The sequence below is a fragment of the Sminthopsis crassicaudata genome, chromosome 1 (assembly GCF_048593235.1).
Source record: "Sminthopsis crassicaudata isolate SCR6 chromosome 1, ASM4859323v1, whole genome shotgun sequence".
NCBI classification, from domain to species: domain Eukaryota; kingdom Metazoa; phylum Chordata; class Mammalia; order Dasyuromorphia; family Dasyuridae; genus Sminthopsis; species Sminthopsis crassicaudata.
In genome coordinates, this window is record NC_133617.1 from 582,721,188 (window position 1) to 582,746,961 (window position 25,774).

At 35.4% G+C, this 25,774-nt stretch overlaps 1 protein-coding gene across 1 annotated transcript; it reads left to right on the plus strand.

The window, feature by feature from the left end:
- The first annotated feature begins 3,118 nt into the window (after positions 1-3,118).
- On the plus strand, positions 3,119-24,953 carry F2RL1 (F2R like trypsin receptor 1). The gene is made up of 4 exons (XM_074282315.1): positions 3,119-3,147; positions 6,076-6,371; positions 6,467-6,684; positions 21,856-24,953. Exons 3-4 carry the CDS (start codon positions 6,591-6,593, stop codon positions 22,968-22,970), a joined length of 1,209 nt encoding a protein of 402 aa, XP_074138416.1. The 5' UTR covers positions 3,119-3,147; positions 6,076-6,371; positions 6,467-6,590; the 3' UTR covers positions 22,971-24,953.
- The last annotated feature ends 821 nt before the right edge of the window (positions 24,954-25,774 follow it).

Consider the following 25,774-nt stretch of genomic DNA (forward strand, 5'->3'; position numbering starts at 1 on the left):
CCAATCTCTGTTTTCTTAACTTAGAGTTAGACAAATCATTTAGTGTATCTAATGCATCAGTGTCAGAAAGTTCTGTAAAGTCTACTATAATTTGTAATTTGTCTGTGCTCAACAATTGCTCAACAAACTGTGTAAGTAAAGAGTAACCATAAAAATAGAATAATTTACTTGAAATCTCCAAAGCTACTGTGTATATATATACATATATACATATATACATATATATATGTATATATATATATATATACATATATATATATACATATATATATATATATATGTATATATATATGCCTGCTTACAGAATCAGGAAAGTGGGTGGGTTGGCAGCTTAAAGTTATCCTGATCGAAAATGTTTGGACAGTATGACACATATATTTGGTAAAGTTTCAGTAAATGTTTTCCTTTGAAGAGTAGGAAAGGCTCCCCTGTAATAACAACAAAAAATAAATAAACAACAAAAAGTAGAAAGATTTATAGTACAGTAGTAAAAGGGCTGACCTCGGAATCAGAAGACATGGGTTCTAATTCCAGTTCTGCTTTTTACTAAATTGTCTGATATCTAGGTTCCCTTCCAACTCTAAATTTATAATCTTATAACACTTTTAAGTAATAATTTGTTCCTTCTTGGTACCAAGATATAATGTCAGGAGATTGGAATGCTGGGCTTATAGAAAAATAGACTTTTGTTCTCCTTTCCCAATTTCTATCCTCCTGGTCTGAAATCCTTACCATAATATGTATATATATATATACATATATATGTATATATATACATATATATATACACATATATACATATATATATGTATATATATACATATATATATACACATATATACATATATATGTGTATATATATATATATATATATATATACACAAAATGATTGCAAAAATATAAATAGAAAAATACCACTTGGGAATTGTAGAGATATCCATAGATTGGGGAATGGTTAACAAGATGTGGTATATAAATGTAATGGAACACTATTGTGCTATAAGAAATGAGGAGCAGGTGAATTTTGGGAAAACCTGATGCAGAGCAAAGTGTGCAGAACCAGGAGAACATTGTACAAAGCAATAGCAACATTATGTGATAATTAACTATGATAGACTTCGTTAGCTCTTCTCAGCAATACAGTGATCCAATATAATTCTGAAAGATTCACAATAAAAAATGCAATCCAAATCCAGAGAAAGAACTTCAGTGACCAAATGCAGATAGAAGCAAACTATTTTCACTTTTTAAAATTTGATTTGTTGGGTTTTTTTCTTTTCATGGTTTGTACCTTTTGTTCTGATTCTTCTTTCACAACATGACTAATATGGAAATATGTTTAACATGATTGTACATATATAACATATTGAATTGTTTGCTGTCTTGGAGAGAAAAGAGAGAATAATTTAATTTAAATTTAAATTTAAAAGAAAGAAAGTTTTTATGTGAAAGTGAAGATAATGGCATTAATGGCCTTGTGGCTAATACAAGTCACTTTGCTTTTCTTTTACTTTTCAGACACTGAGTTCACATATAAAAAAAGATTTCTGTTTTCAACATATATGCTTTGTTTATTGATTATATCAAAGATATGAATTTGTGACTCAATAAGGCTTCTTGGGAAAGAAGGAAGCTTGCAATGACTTTAGCCCTGTAGTTTATTAGCCTACTGAGATCTTTCCTCTTCCCCCCTTTCAAAATGAATGGCATTCCCTGGTTGAATACTTTACTGAAGGATGCCAAGAATCTTTCTCCTGACCCCCTAGGGTGATTTGAATACTTCTACCCTATTGCCCCAGAGAAATTCTTTGCTGCTTAAGAGATATAATAAGGGAGGAATGGGGGGGAGGGAAGGGGACTTTAGCTGCTGCTGACCAAACCAGGAATGTTCCTTTCCAAGAGGAAAGCTCATTCTAGGCTTTTTTTTTTTTAATTGATATCTTTTATTTTTATATCATTTTTATTTCCCTCCCAGAGAGCTATCCCTTACATTTGATTATTATAATTATGCAGAGTTCAATTTCAGTTTGGAGTTCATGTTTATTGATTGATTGGTATTGTTACTGAGCTTTGCTCCTTGCTATCTATAAGCTTCTGAGCTTTATCTTCAGTGTCTCTTGCTAATTATCCCATCTCCAGTCTATTGGGGTGGAGTCTCTCAAATAAGAGCAGAATAAGATCTCTTTAGTCATAATGAGACACCATAAGCCAAGAACAGTGTCCCTAAATCAAGATTGTCTTTTTTTCCTTTTTGTCTCTATATCTGACACTACAATAATAGTCTTCTCCCAAACTTGCTGAGAAAATTCCCAAGCTCCCTTTTGGCTTACAATGAAAATGAATTTTGTCTAGAACAAAAGGTAAGGAAAAGAAATTAAGTCATTCATAATTATTTTTTATCCATTTGTCCCACATTATTTCCTTTATTTTATATCAGCAACAACTTTCCTCCTCTATGATCCTTACCTCAAACTATAGCTTTGATTCTCTATTTTAATTAACAGTCTCCCTAGGAACAAATTCTCTGGTGGTAGGCCTGGAAGCTAATTTCAGTCTTCAAGGAATCACAAATTCATTAGGATCCTTCTTTATTCATATTGTTCATAAATAATTCTAAAAGGAAGAAGGAAAAATAGAGCACAAAACCATCATTTGGGATAAATTTGATGATAATTCCTGTATTGGAAATCATTGGATCAACACACAGAATGAGATACATGCCATAGCAATGTCACAAGTCATCAAAACTCTTCCTGGGTTATTAGGTTGGGGATAGGAAGATTGAGAGTAGAGCTAGACTTGTTGCATGTGGGAAGGAACCTCAAAATAGTTATAGGTGAATTAAAGCTGGAGACTTTTCTGGCATCCTTATGGAGAGTATGACCTTAGGAAGGAAGTTGCTGGATGTCCTGAAAATTCTGGGTGCTTTTCCTCTTGCTAGTATTGTTGTTCTTCATTTTTTACTCTCAAAGAGGACCAATGACATCACCCAGTGATGTCTTGACTTGCACATCAATTGGATGTAAGCATTGCTGAGCAGTCTTCAGAGTCACTCCCCCTCAGTCATCAAAGTCCTATAGCAAGATAAAAGTCAAGATGACTTGATCGGAAGATGCAGTAGATGACTTAAGTGGAGGAAAAGAGGAGGTAAGCATTTTCTCTGCTTTTGACTTACTTTTTTTTTTTTTTTGCCACATTTTAATTTTTTTCTATTTATTTTGGGAGGTTAGGACAGATCCTTGAAAACACCTAGGCAGGGGTAAATCTAAAGGAAGTTTGTGGGAGTTGGAGATGAAGTCCAAGATCTATTCAGAAATTGGAGGTCTGGACCTTCACATGAGAGTGGTAATTTATGCATCCTGAAAATAACTGTAGAATCTGGATAAAAAGTTGTAGAAAAAACAGAGGATTAAATATGGGGCAGAGGGAGGGTATAACTACAGCACTGAATATGCTTATAGATATTGTGGAAGCTTTCTGGGTTTCTACAGAGATACCCAGAATTGAGATTATAGATCAATGTCCCCAAAGGCACCCTGGTAGTATTTGCAGGAATTCCAAATTTTCAACTGAGAAGAGAGAGTTTAGGAGATTAAGAAAGGAGTTCTCTGATATTTGATTAGCTTTTATAGTGATAAAGCTTTCATGGATACTTTGATTTTATAAATCTTTGGTAACTATGTAGATCAATTGTAGATTAATTCATTGATGAGCTATGGTGGGTCTTGGGTGCCCTTTGTTTTAGTCCTATAAAAGGGAATCATGTGCAGACAGATACTTTCCCCTTTTCTTTTAGATATGATCTGAGAGAGCAGAGACAAGATATACAAATGCAGCCGATTTCACAGTAGATCTGGGTCCCAATCTTGTGGTAAAAATATTTTAAATATGCAGTTTTCCCGTGAGGCAACCTTAATGTCTGCCTTGGGGCAGAGATTCATTGAAACTGTATGTGTACACACCAATGGGATTTAAAAGGAGGATTCTTAGACCCATTCATAGGGAAGCATTTGCAGGACCACTTTGCTCAGGAAATGGTAGATATGTAGAGAGGATCCATATGTGAGGTCCTAAGACTCAGATTATTTATAGGAAAAATAGGGTATTCCCTGAGTAATGCCATCGTGAGGAGAGTGGTAAGAGGATAAAGTAAAAGTGAGGGACTTATTCAAGGGATGGGAAAGTTAAGACTGACCTTTGTTTTGTTTTGTTTTCTCTGAAAGTCACAAAGGAGAATGCCTTTCTAATAATCTCAAGAAGTTTTTCGTCTAGAGAAATTCTAAGCCCTTCGAGTACTTCTATGAAATTAGAGGTCTATCTGTATCCATGAATTGAGTATGGGGAGTAATTAATATTTGGGAGGTTACATATTTGGGAACCCTAAATTAATAGATAGAGATATAGTATTTAGGATGACTTTCTCTAAGACCAATTCTAAAGTATGGGTTACAAAAATATAAAAGTTTAGGCCTTTGTACAAAATTATAGAATCTCTAAACTGGAAGGGAATAAGCCTTTCTATAGCATCTATTATGTGAAATACAACCACTGATTATCCCCATTTTACAGCTGAGGAAATTGGCAAAATAGAGATTAAATGACTTGCCAAAGGTTGTATATCAAGTAAAACATCTGAGGCTTCCTGAGGGTATGTATGAACCCAGGGCTATATCTACTTCCCCACCAGCTGCCTCAAAGATCTTATCACCTAACAGCAGGAATAAATCTCAATCTCTAAATCGTAATTTCATCTGTACAGTACCTACCTCACAGATTTATTGTAAGAATCAAATGAAATAATATTGTAAAGTGCTTTGCCAACCATAAAGTGCTATGTAAATGTCAGGTATTACTTTTTTACTTATTTACTTATTGCTTTCTAAGATTTCTATTTAAACTTCACAGATGAAATTTTTCCATTCAGCATCAAACTACTCTAATTACTCCTCTGTCTCAACTCATCTTCTAGGCTCTTACTATACTTGTGCTCAGCACTGCAGCAGAATTGCCCAGGTCCTGTTTTGTGAAGGTCCAGTATTTTAAAAAATGTCAACAAAAGTTTTATAAGAAAATTTTTAGGGAGGCAGCTAGGTGGAGCAGGGGATAGAGCAGGAGGACCTGAGTTCAAATCTAGACTCAGACACCTAACCCTTCCTGGTTGTACCACTAGTAAATCACTTAATCCCATTGCCTCAGGAAAAAATAAAATTTTAGGCAGTGATATTTCTCACTAAAATATTACACAAATATTTTTGTATTAAAAACACTGAATCTTTTGATATTAATATATTTCATAACTCAAAGCATCCCATGGCCAAATTATTCTAGGAAAGGCTGTCACATATGAAGAAAAGCATTTATTGTATCTTGTGGCGGCCCAAACAAGACAAAGGAGATGAAGAAGTGGGGGAGAAACATTTGGTCTGGGATTCAAGCTCAAATGGGACCTTAAATTTAGCAGATAAATATAGCAAATTCATCTTCAAGAAAAGAAAATTTCAATGTCCATCCCAAGTTTAGTCAGCTGACTATCCAAAGCTAGATTGTATTCGACAATTAATGATTTTCTAAAGCAAGAAAGTTATAAGAGAAAATATTAAATTAAAGGTAGTCAAATTATATCTCACTTTGGGGGTCTTTTAATTTTTTTAAATAAATCGTAGCTACAAGAAGTCAGGAAGTCTCAGCACCCAACATTTAATTTGCAATGAAAGAGGTGCACCCCACTCAGTTTTGGTCAGGAGAGAAAAGAACAGAGGCCAGAGTTCTCACATTATTTTTAAAAATTATTTTATTTGTAAAAACAAACACATTTAGCTTTTACATCATATTTATTTATACATATACATGCATTTTTATACACGTCTTAATACATATCTTTGTCTCTCTATATATTTCATCCCTCCCCACTCACCACGCAGTAAATGTTCCAACAAAGACCTAAAAGGAAAGCAGCGTTGCACACCTTTTCCCCACCTCCTCCGCAATTTCCTTTTTTTCTGGAACAGGCTTTTTCTCTTCTTTTCCGAGGGCAGGCTTGGTTTTAGGGTTCGGTTTCATTGTTTTTTTCTTGAGGACCCCAGATCCTCAGAGAATGCTCAAACACCTAAATGCTCCCGGCACTGACACGACCGCCCGATTTCCTTCATCCCAGACTACGGCTTACATTCCAGTCCCGTGACCTCACCGGCTTCTGCCCGGAGCCTCAACCTCTTCTCTGCCTGTAGAACTCTTCCTCCACTCTCAGAGCTAGAGGGCGTGCCCCCACTCCCACTCCTACCTCCCCGACAGGTGGGCGTCTACGGGGGCGGGACTTCGGCTCCAAGGTTCCAGGTAGGCGGGGCCGAGCCCCGGGCGCTGACGTCCCCCAGGTGAGCCTCAAGTTTCAGTGAAACTTATATCTGCTCCTTGTTGGAAGGGTGGATTTGGCCTTGGCCCGAAATTTGTACTGGATTCTGTCTTCCAGGGTCTGAGGAGTGGCTGGTCTAAAGAAAAACAGCAGGGCTGGGTCAGCTCTGAAGCTCTCCGGCTCCGGTGGTGTAGCAGCGGCTGCCCCAGCCCGGGACCCGTTGCTGGGCTGCCGCGGGAAGATGCGCGCCTGGGGCCCGGCGTGGCTGCTGGGGTGCGCGGCCCTACTGGCCACTGCAGTCGCCTCTTCCTCCTCCTCTGGTGGCTTGCCTCCAGGTAAGATTTACGGAAGGGGCGAGTCTTTCCCGGGCAAGAGCAAAACGAGTCTTCTTTCTGGGCCACCGAAGAAGGGATTGGGTTCGGACGGCGTGGTTTTCGGACCCCGCGGTGCCCTTAGACTGTGTGGGCTGGGAAGGGAGCTGGGCGAATCTGGAAAGTCTTAAATACTAAGCGAGTTGCCCTCCTCTGAGGTGATGGGAATTTACTCTCTGCTGGCTTTGGGGAGATAAGAAAAGGGAAGGGAATTAGCTTTTCTATGGCATCTATTGTGATTCAAGCCCTGAGCTAAAGCCCTTTTCCTAAGGGAGGTAAGTCTTCCCTAGCCGTCGGATGTAGGCGGTTGGAAGCACGGTGGTAAGTGATGAGAAATGCTTCTGCTGATCCTGGGAGAAAGAAAGATTCAAAACGGAAAGCTGTCCTGGTGATCATTTCATGTTACACTCCCTACCTTACTACTGAGCGTCAGAAATTAGATTGTTTGCATAAGATCGAACAATTGGTAAGAGGCTGAGGTGGATATTTGAACTCGGATCTTTTGGTTCCAAATCCTTTGCTTTATCTGCTCCATCTAAGTGACTCAGGTGCGGCTCTTGCTGATCGGATTCTGCCTTCCGCAGACTTTTGGGCCCCTTAAATTTCTGCTGGGTGGAGTGACTGCCCGCTGTGCTGGGCTTTGGGACTATTGCATTTTGCAAACATTAAGTAATTACAACCTTTTGACAAACCCTTGTGACTTCCTTGGCGGGTCCCACGGGATGAGGTGCTATAGTTTGGAGATTATTACCTGGCCCTGGAGCATTGATTCAGAAGCTGCTGCCGAGATTGATTCCCCTGGGTGTGTCTATTTCTCATCCATGTAAAGTTACACTACTCAGACTCTGGGAACTCCGTGTGTACTCTCTCATGTGAGTCCTTTGAATGCCCTAATTTTTCCATTCTAAAACCTTTTGTCGCAAAACTCTCTCCAGCTCCTACACATCTCCGACAGGGAGACCCCAAATGGATGCCTTTATCAGGCATCTTTGAAGAGTCCTAAACTTTGGTACCTGAACAGGTGTCCTGCCAATCTTAAAAAGCAGATCCTGGCTACTTATTCAGTCATCTCGAGGTTCAGAAGTTAGCTTCAGTCTGTAGGGACAGCTTGAATGTCTAGCAGATTTTAGACCTTTGGTCTCCTATGTCCTCTGGCTATCACACAACTCAGCTGTGCCTTTTTTAATGATAGACACCCAGATGCCAGATGCCGTGATCATGTGGCAATGCATTCTCCTGCTTTCTGTGTAAGCAAAACAGAAGAGGACAATACAGTACAGTACAGGATGGAGTAGCTCTTTGTTAACAGCTTTCTTGGTGTTCTTGTTGAACCTGTGTACATTTTCTACATGAAGAAAAACATGACATGCCCATTATGGAATGATTGATTCAGGAAAAATGGAGTGGGACATAGCTGGTTTGAAAGTGAGACAATGCACTTTAAATGGGGGTCCAATTTTTAAGAAAATGCAAATAAGTACAAAAGAATATATAAGTGGCCAGGGTTTATTTTTATTTTTTTTTTGTATGCTGTCTCTTAAAAAAGAAATTAATTATGTGCTCTTTAATATTTCCAAGGCTTCATGGAGATTCCAAATCCCTTTATTAAAAAAGAAAATTGAAGTTACACTTTTTTACTTATTGTAAAAATCTTTCTTCACAGATTCAACTTTTCTTATTTCTATACAAAGGAACTAAGAAGAGAGAAAGATGAGAGAGAGGGAGGGAGGGAGAAAGAAAGAGAGAGAGAAGGAAAGAAAGTATGAGTTGTGGAATGAGATTGAAAGAACTTGTGTAAACTGTTTATTTCCAGCTAAGAAAATGTCTGGTAATGAGATAATAAATGTATACATGTGTTATAGGTCTGTTTTCTCAGGATAAACAGAATGAATACCATTCTTTGACATAAAAGTAATAGCATTTAGCTTATCTGGTTTTAGGCCTCTGGAAATTGTGATTTCCCAATTTGCCAATCTCTTCTAAAGATGAAATAAGTTCATAATCCTACAATTTATAAAGATATTTAAGAATTAATTTTGTACTGTGGAAAACACATGGTTCACCAAGCTTTTTTTTATAAATTCCCTGTACTGTGCTAGACACTAGAAATAGAAAGACACACAGATCAACTGCATCAGTAACTCAGGGTGTTGTCAGGTAGGGGGTTGGTCAGAGAGTAGAATAAAGGCTTCATGAAAAGCAACAAGTTACTGTTTAACTAAGGCTACTTAATATATCCCAGTTCTTTTCCCACATAATTAGGCAGTCATATCTCCAAAGGTGGTTTAAGTGGTATTTTGGTATTTATATTAAATGAGGTTCACTGTTTCAGTGGAAAAGATCATCATCTCAATCTACCAGTTCCTTTCTCTGACACTGGAATTGCCTGCTTCTGGACAAATGAGTACTTATAGTAGGACTAAATGGGCAGGTAGGCCAGGAGTCAGCAAGATCTGAGTTCAAAAATGGCCTCAGATACTAACCAGCTTTTAGCAAGTCACTTAATCCAAGGGTTTCCCTCAGTTTCTTCATCTGTAGAATGAGAATATTTTGGTAAATGGTAAACTAGCTATGAATGCCTGCCTTATCTACCCTTCTATCTTGTATATCCATTTTTCTATTGTGTCCTGTAATGTATGTTCCTTAATTTTGCTACAAGCATTGTGTACAACTCACTTAAAGCTACTTTTTTCTTTAAGGTATTTTTCACAATATATATAGAATCACTCCATTTAGTCAAAATTTAGTAAGCTTTTACTACAGGTAAGGCTCTATATGAGGAATGGAATAATTCACGTTTTATGATACTTTTAGATTTACAAAATACTTTCTTTAGAAAGATCCAGAGAAATTGACAGTGAAGATAACGTTATTTCTATTTTCCTCAATGAGGAAATTATAACAGAGAGGCTCAAGGGCAAATTAAAGATCTTTTTAGAATTTTACAGAATCTCCGGAACTTCAATCCAGAGATAATGTGGCTTGCCCAAGCTAGTTAGCTGCAGAGGTGGGGCTGATCTTCCTGTCTCTGGATGAATGGCCTCTCTGCTTCCACAATGTATATTGGAAATTCCCTACCTCACTAGCTACTAATAATGAAACTCCTTTCTCTGACTTTCTTTAAGATTAGTCAAATCCTTTCCACCCTCCTTTCATTCTTCCTCTCTGAGACTGCCTTCTATTCACTTTAGTTATCCTTCACAGTCCTAATTATTTACATGTTTTCTCTTCCACTAGTATGTGAGTTCCTTGAAAGCAGAGACTGTTTTTTTGCCTTTTATTGTGACCTCTTACCCCCTTCTTTGTCAGCACTTAGTGAACTAATGCCTATTGACTGATGAACATGGTCTTCTTCTCTGGACAGATCCTTTTTTTTTTTTTTTTTTTTTTTTTTTTTTAGTGAACTGCTTATTTTATATTTATCAATTATTATTTTTAAAAAACATGCTTTTGGCTGTACACATATATAACCTATATCAAATTGCTTGCCTTCTCCATGAGGGGGGAGAGGAAGGAGGTAGGAAAAGAATTTGAAACTCAAACATTTTAAAAGTGAATATTAAAAATTGTTTTACATGCAATCAGGGGAAAATATGAAATTAAAAATAACGTGCTTAATAATTATCGACAAAGGCCAAACTTAAAAGTGCAAAATAAAGGGGAAGATCACTCATAAAGCCTAAAATATATCATACATTCTAACAAAAGAGAATCAAACAAATGAATAAACTACAACAACAAAGAATACTTTTCTGAATTTCCTTCTCTATTTCTTTTCCTTTTGCTTTTTTTTATCGTTGTAGTCAATACATAACTGTTCTGTTGCTACTTATCTCGATTAGCATAATTTTCATGTTTTCCTATTTCCTATTTCTCATAGTGTTTTTTCAGTGCCATAGCATTTTATTGCATTATAATATTATAATTTATTTAAACACCCCCTAATTATTGAATAATAAGTAGAATCCAAACTTTTGATCTTATAAATAAAACAATTATTGATTTCTCAGGGTCTTTTTGAAAAAAAATATAAACCCCAAAATGCCATTTAAATGTGAATTACTCAAAAAGAGTGACTCTTTTTTTTCTTTTTAATAAGAATCTTTGTATCCTTAGTGCTTAACACGGGGCCTGGTCTATCATCTATGTAATAGATGCTTATTGATAATGGAGAGTGATAGAAAAAAATGTTCAGCTGAAACCCCTCTCATTTATCAGCAATGTGATCAAGGCTCTGAAAGTCTCTCATTTATTAGCAATGTGACCAAGACTTTCAGAGCCTCAGGTACCTCATCTGTAAAATGATAATACTTGCACTATCTACTTTACATGATGTTTTATTGTCTTTTAACACAATTTAAAATTATAAAATTTATTTTTATTTAATTATAAAATAAACAATAAAATAAACAAAATCAATTTTTTCTTCCTTCCATCTCTCCTCCCTCCCAACAACTGAAAAGGAAAGGAAAAAAAAAACCTTTATAACAAATACATGTACTCAAGCAAAACAAATTCCCATTATTATGCCCACCAGATGGGATAATATTTGTAAGTGCTTAGCTTAGTTTCCAGTACCTAGTTGGGCCTTACTAAGTAATTGTTTGTCCCTCATATTCTTGTCCAGAAACATCTATGGCTCATTCTGCCCGTAGTCAGAAAATGGATTGCTTGCTTCATCCTCCATCCTCTGGAGTGACAGTTGGCCATTGCATTGAACTGAGTTCTTAAGTTTTTTTCAAATTGTTTGTTTTTCAGTGTTGTTGTTGCAGTTTTGCAGAACTGTAGAAGTCGTTCTGTTGTTCCTACAAGTCTCCTTAGGTTCTTTAAAACAATCCCTTTTTCATTTCTTATGGCACAATAGTTTTCGATTACATTCTTATATCTCAAGCCATTTTCCAATTATGTGCCCACTTTGTATCTTTGCTTGCTACTATGGATCTTTTTCTCTTTCTTTGTTCTCTTTGAGGACAGGGTTAGTAGTGAGATTGCTAGGTCATAGTTGAGTGACTTTTGGGGCAAAATTCCAAGCTGTTTTTTAGAATGGTTGGACCAATTTCATAGTTCTATCAATAGTGCATTTTCCCACAGATCCTCCAATGTTTTGTCATTTTCTGTTTATTGTCAGTCTTAGAGGTCTCACAGAATTGTTATATGGGAAATAATAGTATCTGGTGCTATTATTATGAGGATCAAATGAAAAAATATTTGCAAAAGTGCTTAGCAGAATGCATGGTGTAGGTACTGTATCAAAGCTTAGTCCCTTCTCCTTTTTAGGATAAAGGATTAGTAGTGGAATTTTCTGGATTTAGCGATACGGCTAGTCTTGTAACTGATATATGTATGTATATAAACATATTTGACATGCATATACATGTGCGTGTATCTCTAGACATATACATGTGCACATATATACTGAATTCTTTTACCTTTTTATGTTTTTACAAATTTAGTGGGCATAGAAAAGAGCATTTATAACAACTCATAAGAAGGGTGTATGTAGAGGAAAAGAGAGACTATTTCTCATTATAATAAGATTACAAAAAAAATAAAAGAAATAAAGTTATTAATTATTTTCCCCATAATTTGAAACCACTTCAAGTCATAATTATATACTTTTATGAAGGATCCTTCACTTTTGGTAGGTTGTAGGAATCCAGGGAAATTCTGTACAAGTTCAAGTTTGTACAATACTTTTGGGTTTATGATTACATGAGTAAAATACTGAGTAAGCCAACTATCTCTGAGAAGATATAGTAAAAAAGGCTTTAGATGACCTTTGACCTTGATAAGAAGAGCTCTCTATATCCATGCAGATAATTTGCCCCTCCTTGAAGGCAGTAATTATTTTTTGCCTCTTTATGCTGAGCTTAGCACAGTGCCTGGTGCACATTAGGCACTTAACAAATGTTTATTTAATGATTATCAATATCTTTTAAATGCAAGTTCTGTGGAGCCTTTATATTCAGGAATTGAGAAAACATTTATAGTAGGTATATAAGTTGATACTTTGGATTGAGGCTATAAAAGATATATGTCTCTTTTACTTCTGTTCTAGCTGTACTTCCTTTTGTTTTTTTTAAATAATTTTATAGAGCATCAGCCCTGAAGTCAGGAGGACCTCAGTTCAAATGTTGCCTCAGACATTTAACACTTCCCAACTGTGTGACGTTGGGCAAGTCACTTAATCCCAATTGCCTCAGCAAAAATAATAATAATTTTATTATGAATTTAATGTTTCAATAAAACCAAATAAATGAATAAAGTTCACCTATAAAATCATAAGTTTTAAACAATTTTGTTTTCTAAAAGAATTTTACCCACATAGACACATGCACATATAAACTTTAAGAAAGTAGCATCATTTTTACTCATCTCTTCTCTTTAATCTATTCTTCTGTCTAATCAGAATTTGATGCTGCTATTTTCAAAAAAAATACATGGTCATAGATTGTGTGGTGTTCTGAGACTACTTTCTGTATTCCTCATCACTTGATAATGTCTTGCCATAATACTTTGTTGTCATTTATATTTGTGAATTTTTACAGTATAATATTCAAATGGATCTGAGACATCCTTAATATGGTTTTTCCCTTTGGTGAGGCTTATTGAAACTCATCCTGGCAAGCTCATTCAGTGTGATTTTTGTCTCCCACAAGTTCCACAGAAGGGACCCACATAGCATATTCCTTCCCCAAAGATTAACAACTTGGTGACAGATTTTTTGGCTCTGACAATTCCTGAAACAAAGAACAATTTAAAAAAAAATTTGCTTCAAACCTATATAATCCCCTGCTACTTCTTCAGGAAAAGAGGCAGAATAGAAAAGACAGGGTAGATATAGTAATAGAGAGGATTCTAAAAATCAAATAACAAGCTATTAAGTGCCTATTATGTTTCAGACACAATGCTAGTGTTAGAAAAAGAAAATAAAACAATCTCTACCTTCAAGAAGCTTGTATTCTATTGGGTCATAGAAAACATGTGTGCATAAAATGTATACAAATGGTGTGGAGGAGTATTAGTAGCCAGAATGATCAGGACAGGACTCATATAGATAGTAGCATTTCTTCTGAGCTTTAAAGGAACCCAGGAGTCTATGGAGTGCATTCTAGCAATAGGTGACAGACAGCTTGTACAATGAATGAAAGATGAGAATGCCAAATTGTGGAAAACAGCAAATAAGTCAATTTGTCTGAAATAGAGAGGATATGAAGAGTTGTATTGTACAGTGAGCCTGGAGTAGTAGGCTGGAGGATGATTGTGACCAGCTATAAAAGAAAAACAGAATTTTGTATTTTATGGAGATTTTTGAGGAGGGACATAACCTAAGACTTTTGCTTTAGAAGTATAGAAAATATTTAGATTATTTTTTTCTTTATTAAAGCTTTTTATTTTTCAAAACCTGTACATAGATTATTCTTCAACATTAACCCTTACAAAACCTTGTATTTCAATTTCTCCCTCTTACCCCACATCCTCCCCTAGATGGCAAGTAATCCACTATATGTTAAACATGGTAGAAATATATATTAAATTCAATATATACATACATATTTATACAATTATCTTGCTGCACAAGAAAAATAAAATCAAACCAGAAAAATAAAATGCAAGCAAACAACAAAAAGAGTGAAAATGCTATGTTGTGAACCACACTCAGTTCCCACAATCCTCTTTCTGGATGTAGATAGCTTTCTTCATCACAAGATCAATGGAACTGACCTGAATCATCTCATTGTTGGAGAGAGTCACGTCCATCAGAATTGATCATAATATAGTCTTGTTGTTGCCATGTATAATGATCTCCTGGCTCTGCTCATTTCACTCAGCATCAGTTCATATGTCTCTCCAGGCCTTTCTGAAATCATCCTGATGATCATTTCTTACAGAACAATAATATGGAAAATTATTTAGAAATATAATTTTGGCAACTATATAGAAGATAGCTTGGAGAGGGAAGAGGCTAGAGGCCTTGGGACTAGTTAGAAGGCATTTATAATAGTGAATGGTGAATGGATAATGATCAGTTTTACTAGATGTAAGTGAACCTCCACAAGACATACTAATTGATTGGAAATGGGTGGGGGTGAGGGACAACAAAAAAACCAAGCATGACTCCTAGATTGTGGTCATGTGGGACTGAAAAAGATAGTCCACACAACAGAAATGAGTAGCAACAGTAATGATTATTAGTAGTGTCTATACCAGGAAACTGAGTGTTTCCAAAGATAAATTAAGCACACATTCGCACTGTACCAAACTACCTGCAGGAGTTCATAAGAGAACTACACTCCAGAAGTTGTGGCTACCACAAAGGAAAAATTAGACTTCCAGCTACCAGGAGCTGTGGATTACCCCTATGAATACATAACCTCTAGGCTTAAGTCCACTTTCCCCTGATTTTGTATTTATTTGTGAAAGACTATATTGTCTTATATTCTAGACTTTTTAGAGGATGTTCATATACCAATTATTCATATTTTGCCATCTCAATAAATTAGCCCTTTCTCATTCATTACTAAAGCGGGCTATTTGATAAACAATGAGCATTGGGAGCATACATAGATGAGGACTCATGAAGGATAGTATTAGAAACCAACCCTGATTCCTGGGATCTACCCTGAGATTCTTAAGAAGAGTAGTCACCCATTTTTAGGCATCCAGCTTGCCAGAGTGAGCCCAAGTTGAGAAATAGCTCCAGAGAAAATAGTACAGTTGAATCATGAAAACCAAGAAAAGGGGAAGTACCAGGAGAGAGCATGTTCAACATTGTCAGATGCCTCAGAGGTCAAGAAGGATGAGAGCTGAGGGAAAAGTTCACTGATTTGTCAATTAAGCTATGACAGAGGAGAGAGTAGTTTGGTTTGAAAGAAGTCAGAATACAAATTGCACAGTTAAGAAGTGAGTGAGAGTTAAGGAAGTAGAAACAAAGAGTGGTTAGCCTATTTATAAACATTAACCTAGCCTTTGTATTGATGTACTCTAATGTTCTCAACTCTTCCTTAATCGTTGAACAAACTACTTCCAATTTTTTTGGTTTGTGATTCATTTTTGTTTTTGCTATTACAAAAAAATTTTTTTTTTATTTTTGTATAGATTGGATTTAAGAGAGGGAGCCCCTTTTAATAAAATCTTTAGATGAACTCAAAATCCTGAGATCACTGGATTCACAGACAGGATCAGTCTGATAGCTTTTATCCTATACTGCCCAATTGCTTCCCACATCCCCAATCCATTTTCCCCAAAAACCAAACTTCTTAGGGTTTTCTTTTTAGCCAAGTTGTTTACAATCTTCTAAGACCTAGTACACAAGGAGCAGAAACTGGACTTTAAAAGACCTTTCCCTTGCTTTGGTCAGCTCTAGTTGTCTCCAAGTTCCATTCCTAAAGTCTTTGATAAGGTCGACAGCATAATTATCTTCAATGCACTTGCTATCCCTGTTCTCATAACTTTCCTCCTATTCAAAATGCTTTTACTTTAAATGTCAAACCCAGCCTCCATAGAGCTAAAGAAAACATAACTGTTATTTCCTTGCGTTTTTTCCTGCTTAGAGATTTTGACTAATAGTCTTCATCCAATTAAAAAGAAGTATCTCTAACTACCATCCTATTAGGATATGTGTTTTCTTTTTAAAATAATTTTTAAAAATGCCTTCAAAATAGATTTTGTTGATGCTGTCTTTACATCTCAGTCATTTCCAGGCCTTATTCCTATATTAAGCCATGAGAGAGAGAACAATTCAGCAAAAATATCAGGTATAGATACCTTATCTGACAGTGTATATAATATTCTATTTCCCATCTTTTTTTATATGAAGGAAGGGGTGTGATTCTAGTTATCTCTTCTGTAGGACCTTTATTTCTTTTTCCATTACTTAAAGTTTTAATTTTTTGCTATTATCATTAACATCGGATTCATTGTTATATGTTTAACCTATATTGGATTACTTGCTGGGGGAAGGGGAGAAGGGAAAGGAGTGAAAGAAAGAGAAAAATTTGTTTTGCAAGGTTTTGCAAGGATGAATTGGAAACTGTCTGCATGTATTTTGAAAAAAAAAAGCTATGATTATAACATTGTATTTATTGTGCTTGACATTTGTTCATAACAAACTTTCTTTTCAAAATGCATTTTTGTGAATCTAATGCTTTTTATTGCTTAACCTTTATTTTTTATTTTATTTAATTTTTTTATTTGCTGAGGCAGTTGGGGTTAAGTGACTTGCCTAGGGTCACACAGCTAGGAAGTGTTAAGTGTCTGAGATCAAATTTGAACTCAGGTCCTCCTAACTTCAGGGCTGGTGCTCTATTTACTCCACCACTTTTCTGTTCCTATTTCTTTTTTTAAGTAGTAGTTTTAAAATTACATATAAAGAGAATTTTTAACATTCATTTTTTCCAAGATGGAGCCAGCTTTTATTGGTAATGTTTTTTTTCTTTTTTTTTTTTAATGGTAATTTTCCCAAATGCATGCAAAGATCATTTTCAACATTCACCTTTGCAAAAGCAAGCAATCCAATATAGGTTAAACATGTGCATTTTTCTAAATATTTTCATATTCATTTTACTGAAAAAGTTAAAAAAAATGAGAAAGGAAAAAAATCAAGCAAACAACAACAAATGTGGAAAACTGATTTGATTTGATCCACATTCAGTCTCCACAGTTTTCTCTCTGGATGCAGATAGCACTTTCTATCACAAGTCTATTGGGAATTGCTTTGAATCACCTCATTGTTGAAAAGAGTCAATCCTATCACAGTTGATTTATCACATAATCTTGTTATTGTGTACTGTATTCTCTTGGTTCTACTCACTTCACTTAGCACCAGTTCATGTAAGTCTTTCCAGGCTTTTCTGAAATCGGTTTGCTCATCACTTTTTATAGAAGAATAATATTCCATTACATTCATGTACCATAGCTTGATACATTCAGCCATTCCCCAATTGATGGAATGAATCCATCCACTCAGTTTTCAGTTCCTTGCCACTACAAAAAGGGCTGCTACAAACATTTTTGCACAAGTGGGTCTTTTTCTCTTTTTTGTGTTCTCTTTAGGATAAAGGCACAGTAAAGGCATTGCTGGATCAAAGGAGTATGAGCAGTTTGATAGCCCTTTGGACATAGTTCCAAATTATTCTCCAGAATGGTTGGATCATTTCACAACTCTACCAACAATGCATTAGTGTCCCAGTTTTCCCACATCCCCTCCAACATTTATCATTATCTTTTTCCTGTCATCTTAGCCAATCTGAGAGGGGTAAAATAGTACTTCAGAATTGTCTTAATTTGCATTTCTATAATCAATAGTGATTTAAAGCATTTATTCATATGACTAGAAATGGATTTAATTTTTTCCCTGAAAATTGTCTATTCACATCCTTTGACCATTTATGAAGTGAAGAATGGCTTGTTTTCTTATAAAATTGAGTCAGTTCTCTACATATTTTCGAAGTGAGGCCTTTATTATAAACACTGACTGTAAAAAATTGTTTCCCAGATTTTTTATTGCCTTGTAATCTTGACTGCATTGATTTTGTTAGTGTTTGTGCAAAACCTTTTTAATTTAACATTAACATTTATTTTTTACAAAATTTGAATTCCAAATATTCTTTTTCCTTCCCCTGTTCCTTCCCTGATACAATAAGCAATTTGATATAGGTTATATATATGTTATATCTATAAAGATATATATATGTATATATAATACACACAAATATACACATACAATCATATAAAACCTTTCCACATTAATCATGTTGTAAAAGAAGTCTAATACTTTTTTTTTTTAAATCAAATATGGATCTTCAATTGAGCAGATTATCCGAGTGCTGAAAACTTATTATAGCATTCAGAAAAGGCTGTATAATATATATTTTTTCCCAAAAAGATATAAATTTTTTGAGAGCAGGGACTATTACATCTTTATCTTGTACCCTTTAGATCCTTCAAGTGCTTAAATATTTTTGATAATATTTATATTTTAAGATGAGATAAATAGGTTTGTATTTTCCCTTTGGGAAATCATGGACCACTTATGTGATATGAATATATCTTTGAGAAACTCTAGAATGCATGTTCATTTCATTGTGATTCAACAAAATTAATCCCCACTGGGCTGGGTTCTAAAGAAAATTTAAACTGTTATTATCAAAGTAGGGTCATGTGCCTTTCCTCATGGAGTTCACTATCTTATAAGTTGATGTGAGAAGTATGTACAAAAAAGATGTTTTACAACTTTAAAATAGACTATTAAAAAAAAAAACTTTAAAAATTAAAAAAAAATTTATTAAGACCTTTTTATTTGTCTATCATTGGAATTTCCAGATATAGTCCTCTCCATCCCAAATGAGCCTTTTTTTGCAATAGAGAAAAAAAAAATTAAACAAAATCATCTAACATTGATCTTTGTGAACCCACTTTCCCACCTCTTCTCTGGGATCAATATTGTTCAATACAAGTACACAGCATTAGGCATTGTTTAATCATTTTCTTTATTTACATTATTTTACTGTTTATTGTTTTCTTGGTTCGGTTTACTTCACTCTACACACAGATTATCTTGTTACTCTGAATCCCTCATGTTTTTCATTTTTCTGGGACAATTATATTCTATGACATTTATATGCCCCAATTTGTAAGCTATTCAGTAATTGATAGGCACCCACTTTTCAGTTCTTTGCTTAAGCTATCTCCTTTTCACAGACTTGCAGATTTTTGTTTGTGTGTTATCTTCCATGATCCTTGAAGCTGTTAATGTATGTCTAAAAGATACACCTCCCTGAGTCTGAGTACCATGCAGGGCAGAAGTCCAGATTTGGAGTGCTAGACTATCTCTGATTTTTCTATTATCTACACTGAAATTTTGTTCTGTTAATGTAAATTACTGATAATTAAATTAGCAGATAATTTTAAAGCAACACTTATGTGCTAAAATTTCGCTGAATACTTGTGAAGATCAGAAAACAAGTATAACCTAGAAACTGCTCCAACTGTGCTTTTAGCCTTTGTACAGGATATTCTTGCTACTTAAGTAGTAGAAAAGCATTGACTGAACAGTCTTGAGTTCTATTTCTATCTCATGACAAATTGGAAGAAATCATTGAAACATAGATTTCTATGAATTGGTGCAGAGCAATATAGCAGAACTGAGAAAACAATATACCTAATGAAAGAAGAACTGGGCAAATTCTTATATCTTTCAACCTCCAAACTTTCTTCAGATAGAAAATTAGGGGTAGCTTAGCTTGATAATCTCTAAAATCCCTTGGTTCATTTCTAATATTGCAGAATTCTGTAAGATTGTAGTTAGTCCAATCTTGCACAGAAAGTAAGAGGGTTATTATTGTTACTGTGTCTCTTCATTACATTTCAGTACTTCATTCTTCATGCATTGATACTTTTAAATATGATAGTTTAAAAAAAAAAGAAATTGTACTTTGTACTGAGTAGATGAGCTAAAAAGGGGGAAAGATGATACCATTTGAATTATTGGATAAACTTGTGAAAGGACTGAGGGTGGGTTGGGTGAGCATAATGGATGGAACAATGCAGTCATTGTGGATTTCTACTTCAGTCTTTTTTATTGGTCTATAAACCATTTTATTACTTTTTAAAGCCTGTGAATTTCAACTGAGGCTACTTTCTCCTCCTTATTTCAGGCTTCCGCTTCTTGCCTTCTTTGTTTCTTCCTCCCACTCCTCTCCTATTGCAAACTCTAGCCATGAAGAATATCAGTGCTTGCTTACATTGATAGAAAACAGAGCAGATTGTTAGGGAGTTTAAATATTTTATTGGTTTGGAAAATAGTACTCCAGCCCTGGGATTCTTTACCATTTTTGTATATCAACCCCTTTGGCAACCTGGCAAAACTTATGAAAACCTTCTGAGAATAATGTTTTTTAAATGCATAAAACAGAATATATTGTATCACAAAGGAAGCCAATTATGTTGAAGTACAGTTGTATATAGATATATTTTTTTAAACCAGGTTTATGGACCATAATTTATGACCTATCTCTTTAGGACATGTGATAGCTTTCTTGTACTTTATCATTAACATAATATTTTATGCTGAAATTTTCTCATTTTTTTTTTCTCATCATGAAGGACTAAATATATTTGACTTTAAGAGAAGATAAATGTTTTTTCTGTTGTCATATTCCTCTTTTGAGGGAACTATAACAGTGGAAAGGCAATCATAGATGTTTAGATAGTAAGAATTAGGAGATATCTTGGAGAAATCTGCACAAAACCCTTAATTTTGCAGATGAGGTCCTTGTCCTTTGTTGAGAAGTATCTTGGTAAAAAAGAATGAGCATTATATTCTTAAATCAAGAGACTTTGGTTGGAACTAGTCTTGTGATCAGGGGCAAGACTTTTAACTTTAATGAGGCTTAATTGTCTCATCTATAAAATGGGGACAAAAGAGCTTGTACCATCCACCTAACATTGAGGTTTAGGGGGGAAAAAAAGGTAGTTTGTAATCTCCATAGTGCTATATGAAGTAAGTTGTTATTGCTATCTGTCTTTGCATTGAGGGGCGGGACAGAAAAGGGACTTTCCCAAGAGTCCAAGGAGCTATTTCATTTCTCAGGATTTCTGTAAAGAAATAATGTGACAAGCAGGATTAGTCCCTGAATTGGGCTTTGCACTGACAATTCTGAATTGACAGATTATCACTGTGAAATTAAAATTTTTTAAACTAATGCTAGATTTTCTTTGTGCTAAATGATATGATTTTTAAAAAGAAATAGCTAAAACCCAGTCCATATTAATTGACCTAGTGTTTGAACATTAAAAGTTACTAGTTAGAAACATGTTGGTCAGAAAATAACCATTTTTAAGTGCTTTCTATGTGTCAGTCACTGTACTAAGCTATGGAGAGACCAAAAAAAAAAAAAAAAATAGAATAATGGTAACACTGAGCATTGGTGAGTATCATAGAGACAAGTGAATCAACATGATGTTGTGAAACATTATGAAATTCTCAAAAGTCAGCATTGTATTTTTTTTTTTTTACCTTAACCTTGCTGCCATGTGATTTCAAGTGCCTTTAATTGAACCAATAAACTAAAACTTTAAAATTAGTAGTTTTGTCTTAAACTGACCCCCTTCTGTCTTCTCTTTCTCTTTCAGGATCTAACAGAAGCAAAGGGAGAAGTTTTATTGGTCATAAGAACCCCTCACCAAATATCTCATCCAGTGGGAAGGGAGAAGTTTTGCCGGAGCCAGGATTTTCTGTGGATGCATTTTCTACTGAGATTCTCACTGGAGGACTGACCACTGTCTTCCTTCCAATTGTCTATACAATTGTATTTATCATTGGCTTGCCAAGCAATGGCATGGCTCTATGGGTTTTCCTTTTTCGAACACAGAAGAAACACCCTGCTGTCATCTACATGGCCAATTTAGCCTTGGCAGATCTCTTATCTGTAATCTGGTTTCCCTTGAAGATTGCTTATCATTTAAATGGCAACAACTGGATTTATGGGGAACCTTTGTGCAAGGTGTTGATTGGTTTTTTCTATGGCAACATGTACTGTTCCATTCTTTTCATGACTTGCCTCAGTGTGCAGAGATACTGGGTTATCATGAATCCCATTGTGCGCTCCAGGAAGTTGTCTAACATTGCCATCGGGGTTTCCATTGGAATATGGCTGCTGATTCTGCTGGTAACCATTCCCCTGTATGTCGTGAAACAAACTGTCTATATTCCAGACCTTAACATCACAACCTGCCATGATGTTTTGCCTGCTAATGTGCTGGCAGGAGATATGTTCAATTATTTTCTCTCTCTGGCCATTGGAGTCTTCCTGTTCCCAGCTTGTCTCACGGCCTCTGTCTACATCCTAATGATCCGGACACTCAATTCTTCTGCTATGGATGACTCTGGAAGGAAGAGGAGAAGAGCCATCAAACTAATCATCACAGTACTGGCTATGTACCTGATTTGTTTCACACCCAGTAATACTTTACTTGTGGTGCATTATTTCCTGATTAGAACCAGAAGCCAGAGCCAGATCTATGCTCTGTACATGGTAGCTCTCTGTCTCTCTACTCTTAATAGCTGTATCGATCCATTTGTCTATTACTTTGTTTCTCAAGATTTTAGGGATCATGTCAAGAACACTCTTCTTTGTCGGAGTGTTCGGACTGTGAATAGAATGCAAGTGTCCCTCACTTCCAAGAAATTATCTCGGAAATCCAGCTCCTACTCCTCTAGTTCAACCAGTGTTAAGGCTTCTTACTGATACACCTTTCATATCATCAAATAGAAATATCATTGTAGGACATGAAGTGTACTATACATTTCAGAAGTGTCTTCCCATCACATTCTATGATCAGCAGAGATCATACTGCAGCTCAGATGGAGTTCCACACCCAGTGTTTCTAAGTGTTCCCACATAAAGAAAGGGTTTTCAGTTTAAATAGAGACTTCATGATATAGTAGACACAGCTGGAGTCAAAGGACCTGCTTTTGAATCTCAGTCCTATCACTGAAAATGTATGATTTTTAAGTAAGTCATTTAACCTCTTCTGGCTCTTTGTTTCCTCATTTATAAAATGAGACAATTGGACTAAATGGTTGCTATGGTCTTTTCCAGCTCCAAAACAGTGGTTCTATATTTTTCCTTTGTATGCTTCCTTTGCTCAGCCTTTTAATATCAATTGTTGATTTTGAGGGAGGAAAAAAAAAAGGCTAAAAAATGTATTTGTAGATGGCATCAAATCAAGAGAAACTAAATGCTGGAAGTAACTGATTATCTATTTGTTACCTAACAATGTATTTCTTTGCTTTCTTAATGTTGATTTTGGAATTTTAGAGCTGGAAGCTAAGTCAATTGACTTTCCCTAAAATGTTATCTTAGAATAATAGAGTTAGAAAAAAATCTTAGGGATCACCTAATCCAACTCCTTTGTTTCAGAGAAATCAAAAATGAGGTCCCAGAGAAAGGAATTGATTTCACAAGGTCACTCAACTAGTCAAAGGATTAGGACTACTACTCAGATTTCCTGGTTCCTAAGCCAGGGTGTCTTTTTTGTTACCTTGATGGATGATGACATCCTTCTTCCTTCACTTTCTCCTTGTGTAACTCCAGGCGAGATTTCATTTTCCTAAGCCCCAAATTTCCCACTCCATTTTTTTTTTATAGTTTTAGTTTACACTTTCATGTTATGAACATGAATATGATATACTATATAGTATATGAACATATAGTATATTCCCCTTTCTAATTCTATGCTCTATTTCCAGGGATCCACTGATAAATGTTGAACAAATGACTCATTGAAACCATGCACAGTTTTATCAGTATTATTGACATTTTCTCAATCAGTTTCTGGTCTGGACAATCAATAAAATAATAAATCAAGCCATAATTTATAATGTTTTCCAATTTCGAGATACAAATGGCTCACAGTGAAAATTTAAGCATCAGCTCTTGTGAGCTGATACAAACTGGCTGAAGTACATCCCTCTATAATTCCATGTGTTTTTATTGGTCTTTGATTTTTAAGCATTATTATTCATAAAGAAAAATACAGTAATGATCTTAATCTGTAAATAGCCATTAACATAATTTTTGCTTAACTTTAAAAGCATATTTCAGGGGCAGCTAGGTGGTGCAGTGGATAGAGCACCAGCTTTGAATTCAGGAGGGACCTGAGTTCAAATCTGGTCTTAGACACTTAACACTTCCTAGCTATGTGACCCTGGGCAAGTCACTTAACCTCAGCCTCAGAAAAAAAAAAAAAAACAAACAAACAAACATATTTCAGGTATACATGCCAAGAACTTTTTTTCCCTGTAAATAAGAACCACAGTTGCCACTTAAGAATTTTTAAAATTCATGTTCAAGTATTTATTATCAAATCTTTCATTATTGTAAAAAATTAAATTATAATAACCTGATGAGGTTATTCTTCATAGAAAGAGAATGAACAACAGCAAGCATTTATTAAGCACCTCCTATGTTGTAGGTGCTTGATGACTAAAAGGAAGTAGACCTTGTTGGGAAGGACCTTACACTCTGCTGGGTGAGGTGCCACATTGTACAGTTATGTGTTTCACTATTTGAGATGTTATTGATTGTATATACTTGTATAGTTCCTTCTATTATAAATATGCCTAGAAATTGACTTTTTTATAGGACCGTTCCATTTGATGACTATTTTTCATAATTGCTCATTTTACACTATAATCTCTTGTAAATAAAACAGCTTGTTTTATATAACTTGTTTTTGTGTTGAATTTGGGGGTGGGGGAGTACAATGAAACCCAGATATCATTTTTCCTTTGTCAGTTAGAAGAAATACTATGTACTCCAAGGCACTTAATATCTTTGAAGGCAGGAAAGAATGACATCTCCTAGTAGTAACCTCAGCGTGAAAAAGGACACAAAACATTGGATAGCAGGTCCTTCTGTCTGTAAGGAGCCTTGTTGTTAAATAGAACCAGGCTCAACAGTAGCACTTAGCAGCTCTTTGGCCATATCTGGCAAAGAAGACTTCATTTTTCACTTCTAATCCAACATGGCTCTGCTAAGGGGGAGTTACAATCAACCGAGCTCTTATTCCACAACCTTGTACTCCCTTTGAAGCAAGGGGATCTGGCATTCTTCTACTTCATTCCCAATACCTGTCAGTGCCCTAAGGGTCTAAAGTTCCGAACTCTTTGATACACTGGTTCAGCTGGAATTCTGTCTTTCAGTTATGCTGCAATATATAACCAGTAATGTTTTGCACCCTATGAAGGATGAGAATGGCTAGAAAAGAAGATGAGCTGGTTATGTAGCAAGAGTGCAAAACAGACTGGTTTTTTTTTTTGTTTTTTTTTTTTTGGATAAGAGAGGAAGGAAAGGAAAGGAATGCACATTAAGCATTTACTAAATGCCAGACCCCAAGCTAAGCACTTAAAAAAACACCTCATTTGATCCTGGGAAGTTGGTGCTATTATTAGCCACAGTTTATAGTTGAGGAAGCTGAGGCAGACAGAGGTTAAGTGATTTGCCCAGGTTCGTACAGCTAAGAAAAATGTAAGGCTGAATTTGAATTA

Excerpts from the sequence above, each read along its gene's own strand:
- F2RL1 (XM_074282315.1), top strand. The coding sequence starts at position 6,591 with ATGCGCGCCTGGGGCCCGGCGTGGCTGCTGGGGTGCGCGGCCCTACTG. Across the intron at positions 6,685-21,855 it reads CTCTGGTGGCTTGCCTCCAG|GATCTAACAGAAGCAAAGGG; the intron begins GTAAGATTTACG and ends TTTCTCTTTCAG.